General features: G+C 41.5%; 1 protein-coding gene across 2 annotated transcripts in view; it reads left to right on the top strand.

Moving 5' to 3' along the window:
- Nucleotides 1-12,058, top strand: part of Dgke (diacylglycerol kinase epsilon) — a 24,847-nt gene that overhangs the window by 2,951 nt on the left and 9,838 nt on the right. The window contains exons 2-7 of one of the 2 annotated variants that reach the window (XM_021178189.2): nt 2,451-2,610; nt 5,771-5,890; nt 7,514-7,657; nt 7,850-8,007; nt 8,442-8,493; nt 9,657-9,770. In XM_021178189.2, the coding sequence (XP_021033848.1) occupies nt 2,451-2,610; nt 5,771-5,890; nt 7,514-7,657; nt 7,850-8,007; nt 8,442-8,493; nt 9,657-9,770 (748 nt within the window). The remainder of the gene's footprint in view (nt 1-2,450; nt 2,611-5,770; nt 5,891-7,513; nt 7,658-7,849; nt 8,008-8,441; nt 8,494-9,656; nt 9,771-12,058) is intronic. The other variant, XM_029483879.1, reaches the window with a different exon arrangement.

Genomic DNA, 12,058 nt, shown 5'->3' with positions numbered 1-12,058 from the left:
AGTGAGTTCCAGGACAGCCAGGGCTATACAAAGAAACCCTGTCTCGAAAAACAAAAAACAAACAAAAAACTTAGTAAAGAAATTCATGAATATATTCTAGTTTTTAGAAACTTAACTGACACCCAAAAATAACAGGGTTAGAAGTTCATGCCTTCCCAGCCTTAGTCTTGTCTTCCCAGAGGAAATTATTATGAAATACTTGAGTGGATATTTTTGCAGATTATGTTCAGTAATAATATACTATTTTTAGGTTGCAGTTCTCTTTATAAGGCCACCGCCATGGGTAGCCCTATCAGGAGGTTTGGAGAGGTTCTTTGGGGCCTTAGAGTTGTTTTATATGCACTGGTGTTCTGCCTGCATGCATAATTATGTACCCCATGCATGTTTGGTGTCCCCAGGTCCCTAACTAGAGTTCTAGCTGCTTATGAGCCACGGTGTGGTTGCTGGAAGTCTAACCCAGTGCTCTGCAAGAGTATTAAATGCGCTGGGTGTGGTGGCGCATGCCTTTAATCCCAGCACTCAGGAGGCAGAGGCAGGCGGATTTCTGAGTTCAAGTCCAGCCTGGTCTATGAAATGAGTTCCAGGACAGCCAGGGCTATACAGAGAAACCCTGTCTTGAAAAACAAAAAAAAGAGTATTAGATGCTTTTAACTACAGAGCCATCTCCCCAGCCTGTGCCCTTGCTTTTTCTACACTATAGGTTTTTGTTTGCTTGTTTGTTGGGTTTTGTTTTTATTTTGTTTTGTTCCAAGAACAGCATTTTCTGACTAGGAAACTATGTGGCTCTCCACAATGTATCCCTTACTGCTTATCTCCCTGTGACAACAATTTACATGCCAAATCACATTAGCAGTGCAGGCGTGACACCAAGGAGGTAAGTAGATCAGAGTCGCATAGTCTTTTACGCAGCTTAAAAACCGGTAGTGAGAGGGACTAGAGAGGTGGCTCAGTGATTATGAGCACTGACTGCACTTCCAGAGGACCTGGACTCAATTCCCAGCACCTATATGGCAGCTCCCAACTGTAACTCCAAGAGCTGACACCCTCACACAGACATACATGCAGGCCAAACACCAATGCACATAATAAATAAATAAAATCAGGGTGAGATTTGGCCCTTTTCCCCACAAATAAATGTGGTATATGGGGAATATAAAGAGAATACACTAGTTATTAGCTGAGCTACAGTCGTATATATGTAGGTAATCAGTAGAACAGTAGAATAGCAGGGACAAGTCCTGGGTTGCATCCCTAGCACTGGGAGGGGAATTGACCCGAGCCCAGGGTGGTACCACTTGCCTATAAGTGTAGTACTCTGGAACCTGAGGCACTGGGACTTCAAAGCCAAAGAGACAAAAAGCAGAATCTGATCTCAAAAACAATAATATATACAGTGATTGCAATAAAATAGTAATTAGCTGTAGGCCACCAGTAGGTGAACTAGTTGCATCGGCTGTGCAACCATCTGTTACAGTTTCTGAGATTAAAGGCCAATATTTATAAAGGTCATGAGCAAGCCCTGTTAGAATTGTCTCTAACACATTGTTCAGGCATCTATTTTTAGTCATCAGTAGAACTCTTTGAGTAAACAGCAGTAAGTACTTGACAAATCTCAACATTCGAAAGGAAAAACCACCTTTAAAATAGAAGACCCGAGTTAACATCCCCTCCTTTTAAAACTAGTTAGTTCTGTCCTTCTCAGGTGGCCTGTTTTTGCTAGTCAGATGTGTCTTATCTGTGAGTGGATTAAATAGTTTAGCAGATTAATAATAGAAAGCCTGAGTCTTGCCAGCACTAATCCCTGCCTGCTGCTGGCACTGGCACCCAGAACAGAGTGAATCTGGATGCACGAGTCCTCTCTTTGTTTTAGACCCAGACATTGAACTATTTATCAGCTCCTAAAGGAAGTGGGATGTGTGGGGGCTGGAAAGATGGCTCAGCAGTGAAGATCACCGGCTGCTCTTCCAAAGAACCTAGCACCCACATGGCAGCTCACCACTGTCTGTCACTCCAGGAGTTCTGACACCATCACACAGACACACATGCATCCGTGCCATAAAATAAAAATAAAGAGTTTAAAATAAAAAGAGAAATGGGCTGCTTTCTTTCTTTGTATGTAAAAGTTGAAAAGTTTGCAGAGCAGGCCTGCGGAACTCCAGATATCATAAACAGGTTCCAGCTGACGCGCACTCATTTCTGATGTACAGCTGCTGGTCTAGGTTGACCTTTTTAGGAAGGTTGTACCTACAGGTGTTACCACATTACAAAATTGCCCCAAGAAGTTACTTACTCATTTTAAAAATCATGATAATATGTAGTATGTTTTTGTAGAAATTTTTTTATTACATCTATTTGTGTGTGGATACACTGTTTATAGCTTTTGATGGAATGTGGTTTGTGGATTGGGACACTGGTTTGACATGAGTTGGCAGCATTTCTTCCTTCCTCAGGTGCATTTGGTGCCAGACGACAGTGCACGACGAGTGCATGCGAAGCAGCTTAAAGAGCGAAAAGTGTGACTTTGGAGAATTCAGAAATCTCATCATCCCGCCAAGCTATTTAACTTCTATTAACCAGATGCGTAAAGACAAAAACACAAATTATGAAGTGGTAATTCATTTATTTTTTTATAAACTTTTTCATTTAAAGTTGACATATAAGGTAGTTAATTCTGTGTATTTGAGAAAAATTGGGAATTAAGTAACTAAGAGGTTACGAGAGATAAAATGTTGTTATGGTAAATTATAAAACCTTACCCAAGGTTCCAGCATGATGGCAAACATCTTTAACAGCACCACTTAGGAGGTAAAGGCAACAGGACCAGAAGTTTAAGGCCAGCTTAGTCTGTATCGCAAATTCTGGAATGCTTAGCCAAATCTGGTTTCAAAAACTAAGAGCCAGAGGCTAGAGAGGTGGCTCAGCAGTTACGAGCACTGACTGCACTTCCAGAGGATCAGGATTTGATTTCCAGCTCCTATGTGGAGACTCAGAACCAGCTCTAGCTCCAGTACAGAGGGATCCAGTGCACCTTCAGGCCTGTGGGCCTTGCTTTGTATAGTACACAGGCATAAATGCAGCCAAAACGCCCATCCATGCATAAAATAGTAAAAGAGCCTTAAGTCACAGTACCCGAGGCAGAGGCAGGAAACAGAGCTCTGTGAGGCCCTGCCTCAAAGAACCAAGCAAAAAACTAGGAATCTCAAACAACTAAATCTTGCAAGCTGATGTATCCTCAGATACATCCAGAAAAGGAAAACAAAGAGATAAGAGAAAATAAAGTCCAGTTTGTCGGTGGCTAAAAGAGCATGAGCTGTATTAATTGGGGGCAGACTCACAAGTGGAAAGGTGGAGCATCCCTAATCCAACATTTTAGGAGCCATCAAGACACCACAAGTAGAAAATCCTCCTAAAACCGGGTGTGGCGGTGCACACCTTCAATCCCAGCACTTGGGAGGCAGAGGCAGGCAGATTTCTGAGTTCCAGGCCAGCCTGGTCTACAGAGTGAGTTCTAGGACAGCCAGGGCTATACAGAGATACCCTGTCTCCAAAAAAAAAAAAAAGAAAGAAAAGAAAAGAAAAGAAAATCCTCGTAATTTCAGGACAGGTTATGGTTAAAATGTCAGAACACTAAAAGATGTCCTTAAATTGTCTGTATGCTATGTTTGAAGGTTCATACATAGTTAATATAAATCAACTTCATATTAAAATTGGATCTAATTTCCAAAACACCCCGATTATGTGTGTGCAAACACTCCACACTTCTTGCCAGGCATGGTGGCGCTCGTCTTTAATCCCAGCATTCGGGAGGCAGAGGCCAAGTGGATCACTCAATTTGGGGCCAGTCTGGTTTATAGAGTACAGATTTCAGGGTATCCAGGGCTACACAGAAATTTTGTCAGGGTGGGGGGAAACGACATGGGATGACAAGAGGACACACAGGGACAGACACGATGACATGACCTACCACATGTGGCTAACCTGCTGGCAACTGTCCTGTAGAGGGGAAGACATGGTATCTGTTTATAGATCACTGGTGAGTCTCCAGGCTCTGATGGATAGCTACAAAGTCAGGATCACACACTGCCTCTGATTACAATCTCTAGGACACCAAACAAAACCCAAATTAGTAACTCTGGGGGCACAGTGCTTTGAGAAGATGGACAGGAAATGGGAGGGAAGACCCCCAAGTGAGGAATATGAAAGAACTGAATGAAGCCATAGGTTGGGGGTTGCGGGGGAAACACTCGGCATTTAGGGTCCAAGCACTTCTGATAAGGGACACTCAACCTCTATCATTGTGTGGTAAATTTTGTGATGACTTTGATGATTTTAGAAGTCAATGAAAATTATTAACCCCACTTTCTAGTTGTTTTTATACTAATGTGATTTAGCAGTAGAGTGGACTGCTTTATTAATGCTCTCCTTTAAATTATTTTATATATTTCGTGTTTATACATGTGTGCATGTACTATGAGCACATGTGCAAATCTGTGGGGTCCTGCACTCACAGTGCACATCACACATAATTGAAAATGAAAATGTTTCTTAACCGCTTATTACATTTACTTATGTCATGGTGACCGCACAGGTGACCCGTGTACGGAGGTCAAAGGTTAACTTGTGGAGTTGGTTCTTTCTCTCTGCCAAGTAGGTTCCAGGGATTGAGCTGAGGTGTTAGGTATAGCAGTGAGCACTTTTACCTGATAACCCATCTCACCAGCCCCTAAGTATTGGAAATCATTTAGGACATGCTTGAATATTCATATTTAAAAGGATAAAGGGGCCGGAGAGAGAGCTCTTCAGTAAAGAGCACTGGCCACTCTTCCAGAGGCCCAGTTTCAATTCCAGCACCCACATGGCAGCTCACAGCTGTCTATAATTCTAGTTCCAAGGAATCCAGCACCTCCTGGCTTCTGAGGACACTGCATGCACATGATGCATATTTATGCAGACAAAACACCCACATAAAAAAGTAAGTGTAAATTATTAAAAGTTGATTAATTTTAACTGCCAGGTGGTAGCGCAGTTCTTTAATCCCAGCACTCAAGAGACAGGGACAGGCAGATCTCTGAGTTCAAGGCCAGCCTGGTCTACAGAGTAAGTTCCAGGACAGCCAAGGCTACACAGAGAGACCCTGTCTCAAAACAACAACAAAAAAAGTTAATTAGATTTTTTTTTTCTTGGTTTTTTGAGACAGGGTTTCTCTCTGTGTATCTCTGGCTGTCCTGGAACTCACCAAGCTGGCCTCAGACTCAGAAATCCACCTGCTTTTGCCAAGTGCTGGGATTAAAGGCATGTGCCACCACTGCCCAGCTACATTTGATTTCTTAAAATGGATGATGTGGAATGAATACTGTAGAGATGGGAAGTGGCTCAGTCAGTATGGACTTGCCATGCGCACATAAGGAGCTCCATCCTCAGCATCTCTGCAGAAGGCTGAGTGTGGTAGCATCTGTTGGTGACCCTGACCCGGGAAGACAGAGCTTCTGGGGCTTGGTGGCCGACCAGCCAAGCATAGCTGACAAGTCCTGCCTGACCCATGGGGAGACCATATCTCAAGAAAGAAGTTAGCCTCTCTGCTGAAATACTTTTTATCTAGTTGAGTGGAAGGTCAAGTTGGACGGTCCTCCGCCATTGCTGGGCTTTTTATTGTGTTGATAGTACTGCATAGTTCTTAGTTCAGCAAATGGCAGCACCTCTGTTACTAAGGGAAGGTTTATGCTTGCCATCTCTCACTCTAACCCCATTTTGTTCTTGGTCATTTTTTTAGCTTGCTTCTAAGTTTGGAAAGCAGTGGACCCCATTAATAATCCTGGCCAACTCTCGTAGTGGAACTAACATGGGAGAAGGTCTGTTGGGAGAGTTTAAGATTCTGTTAAATCCAGTCCAGGTAACGAAAGAGAAAAACCTTCCTTTCTAAGTCTCCTTATTTTTAGCTTTTATTTTCCCTGAAATGCAACAGTTATTGATGCCTCAAATCACTAGTCAGTCACAGGAAAGAATAATAATTATAAAAGACTCGTGCCCTTCAAATAGAAAGTAAAACAGAAAACATATCACCTAGCGATCCTGTTTCAAGGGAAATGAAGCCTTCTGTCCCACAGCCTTGGGAGCAAATGTTCAATGGCAGCATTATCCATAATTGCCAGACAGTAGACTGGGCCGGCTGTCCATTGGCTGCTGAGTGGATAAACAGACTGTATATTCATAAAGTGGAATACTTTTCAGTGAATGAAAGAAACAAACTATATGATAGTGAGTGAATTTTAAAAAGACACTGCTAAACCATTCCAGTCTGAAGGGGTCATACTGTATAGTTGCATTCCTGTGACCTATCCAGAAAAGGCATAGCAGCAGAGTCAGGAAGTGTAGACTCGTGATTGCCGAGGCCAGTGACTGTGGGACACTGTGGCATCTTACTTTTAAAAAAATGTTATAAACTGAATTATGATAGTAGTTGCACAAACTAAAACCATCCACTTGTTCATTTTCAGAGATAACTTTTTTTGAAAAGTAGATTATACCTTGATTTTTAAATGGGGGAGGTATGCTATAAAATTAAATGTATCCAAGTGTAATGGTACACTGCTATAATCCCAGTACACAAGAGACAGAGACGGGTGGATCGCTGAATTCAAGATCAGACTGGACTACACAGTAAGATCCTCTCTTAAAAACAGTCCACTTTGTAGCTATCTGAAACTTAATTGCTGTTTTTTCTTCCAGTTTATGCTTTTTACATCTTCAGTTTAGAGCAATAACCAGCAATAACCATTAATAAATAAATTTAGTAATTTCTAACATGTAAGACCCCAGATTCAGTCCATAGCATCAAAGAGGATAACTGCCTTTAACAGTAAGATGCACAAATTTGCGTTTCCTCAGCATTTTCTGCCATTGCAAATATATCCTCATAATTTCAAACCTAATGACTAACTAGTAACTTGACAGCTATATGGTGATTTATCAAGTTTCCTACCATTGGAAATTAAAATTGCCCTTCCACTTGGATTACTATAAACTATACCACAGAAGCCCCCATACAGAGGCCATTAGTCTCTAAGTATTTCCTGTGTCAGTACATATTTGTAGATAATCAGTGTCCTTACATATTAGGTCATTGTGTATTTGTCAGAATTATTTTTTAGAAATTTGCACTAGTGTGTTGTTTTGCTTTTAAGGCATAAAGAATGGAACACTAGCTAAAGGTGAGCTTAGCCCTCTATAGTGTGGTGTGAATGGAAAGGAGTCAAACAGTGTCATAGACTTGGTTTGGATTGTAGCTCAGCATCTGCAGATTCACCAGCAACTGACTAAACCTCTTGGGCCTCAGTGTCCTAGTCAGTGGAACGAGGCTGGTTCCTCCTTTGTAGGTCAGTATACAGGGTGAGCCGCAGTGAACAGGAGGTGTGGCCGTATCTCTGGGAACTGCGAAAGGGAAATAGGTAACAGCGGATAAGGTGAAAGACAATAGTGGGTAAAACTGATTTTTTTCTTGTCCTCTCGTTTTTAGGTGTTTGATGTAACTAAGACCCCCCCGCTCAAAGCTCTGCAGCTGTGCACTCTTCTTCCTTACCGCTCAGTTCGAGTCCTTGTTTGTGGAGGGGACGGAACTGTGGGCTGGGTCCTCGATGCGATTGATGAAATGAAGATTAAGGTATCTGTCTTTGAGAACTACTGTCGGGTGGCTGATGATGCGGCTCGGGTAGGGTGCGTGGCGCTGATTAAGTAGTTAGCACACTTGGAGTTGTGTTTGTGTCTGTGTTACGTTAGTCCTTACATTTTACAGTTGCTGTTATCTACTACCAATCTAAGGAGCAAAGTCTGCAGTGTGCCGTTTATGTTCTAGGGACAAGAACAGTACATCCCAGAGGTTGCGGTCTTACCTCTGGGAACAGGCAATGATCTGTCCAATACCCTGGGTTGGGGTACAGGCTATGCTGGAGAAATTCCGGTTGCACAGGTCTTAAGAAATGTAATGGAAGCAGACGGAATCAAACTAGACAGGTAAGCTACATTGTGCTAGCAAGTCTGTTATTTGAGCTTGGGGATATTATTTTTATAAATGAAGACTTGTATAGCTATAAAATGTAATGAAATTGGCCAGGTGTGGTGACTCGAACTTGTAATCCCAGCACTTGGGACATTGTGACAGGAGAGAATTGCCATGAATCTGAGGCCAACCTAGGCCATAGCGTTAAGACACTGTCTCAAAAACCAAAAGCAAGTTAAATGTAATTTAAATAAAAAGAACTATGTTTGCTGTACTAATTTATGCCAAAATTTGCACACTTGCTTAGTGTGAATATGTTCTCAAATACTTTATAATAGCACTTATTAAAATAGAAATTTTTATGTCAGGCTACTAGAATATAGGTTTTTTTGGTAAAAAAAAAATACTCTTTTTTTTTTTTTTTTTTTTTTTAACTTGTGTTTTTTAGATGGAAAGTTCAGGTAACGAATAAAGGATACTACAATTTAAGAAAACCCAAGGTACGTGTTTAGTGCTTCGGCTGTGAGCTGTTCACAAGTGCACACAGAATGTCTGCGGATAGGATGGAGAGGTCTGGTCTAAAGGGGGCTGGGTACAGAGCAGATCGCCAGAGTACCTGCCTTACTCACCGAGCTATGACTTCCGGTTCAGTTTTTCCCCATTGGCTTGTATTTTGGGAGGTACTAGGTGAATACTCCATTACTGAGCCCCCTATCCCAGCCCCCAAGCTGGACTGTATATAGTGTGCTGTGGAAGAGAGTATTGCCCAAGTGCCACCCTAGCAGAACAAGTTAATTTGGGCCAGCAAAGAAACACAGAATTTCCCACACAGAGCTGAAGCATGCCAGCAAACAGCAAATAAAACAGAGCTAGCAGAGTATTTGTTTACTGGGAATCAAGTCAAGGTTTCACACATGCTGCCAAAGAACTCACCTCTGAGCTCCCACAGTCCCCATCTGTAGTTAAGAAAAACTGTAAAGACAGTGTGACCATGGCTTACAGACATAAGGAGACCTTGAGGACCATTTTAAAGTTAGACTGATTGAGACTTGGCAATTGATGTCCACAAATGAAGAATACAGAGCTACTAGATTTCTAATTTTCATGGTAAGATACATGGAAATGATGTTAACTGAGAAAATAAAAATACGGAACCTTAGGCTTTCAGTGTAATACAGTGAGTCACTTGTCGTAGCAACTCAAATGACTGTTGGATGTTGAACAAGAGCCTGGTGGTTTGTGCTTTTTGCTTAATAATGAGAACAGAGATAGACATTAGACAGAAAATTTTAGGTAGAATTGAGAGTACAAACTAAGGGAATAAAAGGTTAAGACCCGCAGAGTCTGAAAGTTGCAAAGAAGGTACAGAGCACGTGGTACCATGAGAACACAGGAGCACAGAGCACGTGGTACCATGAGAACACAGGAGCAAAAGGCCTGCAGACAAAACTCAGAGCCGTTCCCGATGAAAGTTCTGAGGTGTGCTGTGCCAAGCAGAAACAAGGGAGTCCTGTCCGTGGCTCTTAGCCCACAGTTTCACCAGGCAGTGAATAGAGTCTGCGAAAAGTAAATAGAGAAACAGTGCATTTTCTAGAAGAGTGCAGACTAAAATTGACCTTGTACAGCACAGCTGGTAGAGTCGTTGTCCATTCTTCTCTCCTAGGAGTTCACAATGAACAACTACTTCTCTGTTGGACCTGATGCCCTCATGGCTCTCAATTTTCACGCTCATCGTGAGAAGGCACCATCTCTGTTTTCCAGCCGAATCCTTAACAAGGTGTGTTGGATAAAATAACATTTCCTGCTTATCAGCGAAGGTACAGTAAAAATCAACAGTTCAATTATATTTAGCACTCTTAGATTCAGATCACACTGACTTACAGAAACATTTATATGCTCTGCTTTGTATAGGATTTCAAATTAAAATCTATAAATATATTTTGTTAACTGTAACAAGAGTTTTAAAATTAACCGTTGGGATATATTACTTATATGGAAGTTAATGGAATATTTTGAAGTTTATCTTAAATAACTGAAAGAAATGCTAGGGAAAATAAATTTTTGGTTATTTCACTAGTAGAGAAAATATATTCTGTTGATTTTGAAAGCCCCATAAGGCAGATAGTTACCAGTGGCACTTAACGGAAGTCATTTTCCCAGTTCCTAGCGTAGCTGCTTCCTTATGTAGAAGGATTGTTTGGTTTTGTTTGGTTTGTTGTTATTGTTTTGGATTTTTTTTTTTTTTTGAGACAAGATCTCTCTGGGTAGCCCTGAAACTTGCTATATAGAATAAGCTCGTCTTGAATTTGCAGGGATCTATGTGCCTCTGCTGAGATTAAAGGTGTGTTCCACCATGCTTGGCTCTGTTTAGGAATTTTTTATTATTATTATCTTGGCTGTGAAAAATAAATGGAAATTAGTTGTATCCCTATTTCTGTTTTACAAATAGTTGGTATTTCATACGCGGTTGCAGAGGGTAGAGGCTGTCTTTGTGACCTTCGCAGACAGCAGAGTGATGAGCTCTGGGAAGCAAGAAGGTAGTTCTGCTCGACAGGACTCAGTAGCCAGTGGTGGTTCAAACTTCAGGAGTCTGACCCCAAGTAGATTACATTAGGCATATTTAAGCACAGGACAATTTGGTGAAATCTATTCTGGTGATAATTAACTCAATCCTACATGCACAACTAAGTATATATGTGTCTCCTTGAGGAACAAAGTACACTAAGTACAGATCAGAGGTAACTTCTTTAGAAATTTTTTCTCTAGTCCATAAAGATAGGTTCCATAGATGGGCTGAGGGGAAGGAGCTTACAGTGAGGATGGGGGAGGATCGGTGCCAGGAAACCTTTGCACACAGAGTGCAGAGGGCACCATATTAGAAAGCTCCAGCCTTGTTTTTTTTTTTTTTTAAATCAACATTTTTTTTTTTTTTTTTTTTTTAAAGATTTTATTTATTTATTATATGTAAGTACACTGTAGCTGTCTTCAGACACTCCAGAAGAGGGCGCCAGATCTTGTTACGGATGGTTGTGAGCCAACATGTGGTTGCTGGGATTTGAACTCTGGACCTTCGGAAGAGCAGTCGGGTGCTCTTACCCACTGAGCCATCTCTCCAGCCCCGAGAACAGGCTTTGCATCCTTTCCTTGAAGGAACAATCCCATGTGCACGTCTGTGCCCACAACAGCTTCTCTCTTGTGTTGTAATAGAGACCAAGGTTGAATGCAACTTGCATGGCTAGTCTAGCTATTGTGGGCAGGCATAGCAAGAGTGTAAGAATAGCTCGCAGAGTACCAAGGAGAGGGAAAAGCCATCCTAACCATGACAGCTAGTTAAAGATCACTTGAGAGATTTAGTTTGTCTCTTCATGCAGATCATCAATTCAACCATTGATAATATGAGAGAAATCTTGATACATTAAAGCAACACATGTCAAGAAATTATTGGCTAGATTATGCTTGAGCAACAAATAATCTACAGTAGCTCTGTTTTGTAAACTGTGGTTCTCAGCTTGCTCGTGTCTTTGTTCCTGCTAATGTTTGTACTGTTGTATTAATAGTTTTACTAATCAATCATACACGCCATTTTTGAGATTTTTTTTTTCCAGTAATTAGTCCGAGGACTAGTAATTTAAAAAGCCATTGTAGCAGCAGCCATTACAGGATCCAATAGATGCAAAGAACCATCACAATGTTCAGGGACACAAACCACTAGTATTTAAAAATAAGATTACTAAGATAACATGGACTAGAGAGATGGCTCAGCGGTATGGGCACTGGCTGCTCTTGCAGAAGACCAGGGTTTGATTGCCAGCACTCACATGATGGCCCATATCCCTTTTAAACTCCAGTTCCAGGGAGTCAGGTGCCCTCTTTAATTTCTACAGTTACTGAGCATACATGTGGTGCATAGACATACATTCAGGTAAAACACCCATACACATAAAATAAAAACAACTCTTTTTTAAAATAATGTTGCAGCCGGGCGTGGTGGCGCACGCCTTTAATCCCAGCACTCGGGAGGCAGAGGCAGGCGGATTTCTGAGTTCGAGGCCAGCCTGGTCTACA

The sequence above is a fragment of the Mus caroli genome, chromosome 11 (assembly GCF_900094665.2).
Source record: "Mus caroli chromosome 11, CAROLI_EIJ_v1.1, whole genome shotgun sequence".
NCBI classification, from domain to species: Eukaryota; Metazoa; Chordata; class Mammalia; order Rodentia; family Muridae; genus Mus; species Mus caroli.
The sequence above is the reverse complement of the archived record's forward strand: the minus strand, read 5'-3'. Positions and strand labels throughout refer to the sequence as shown.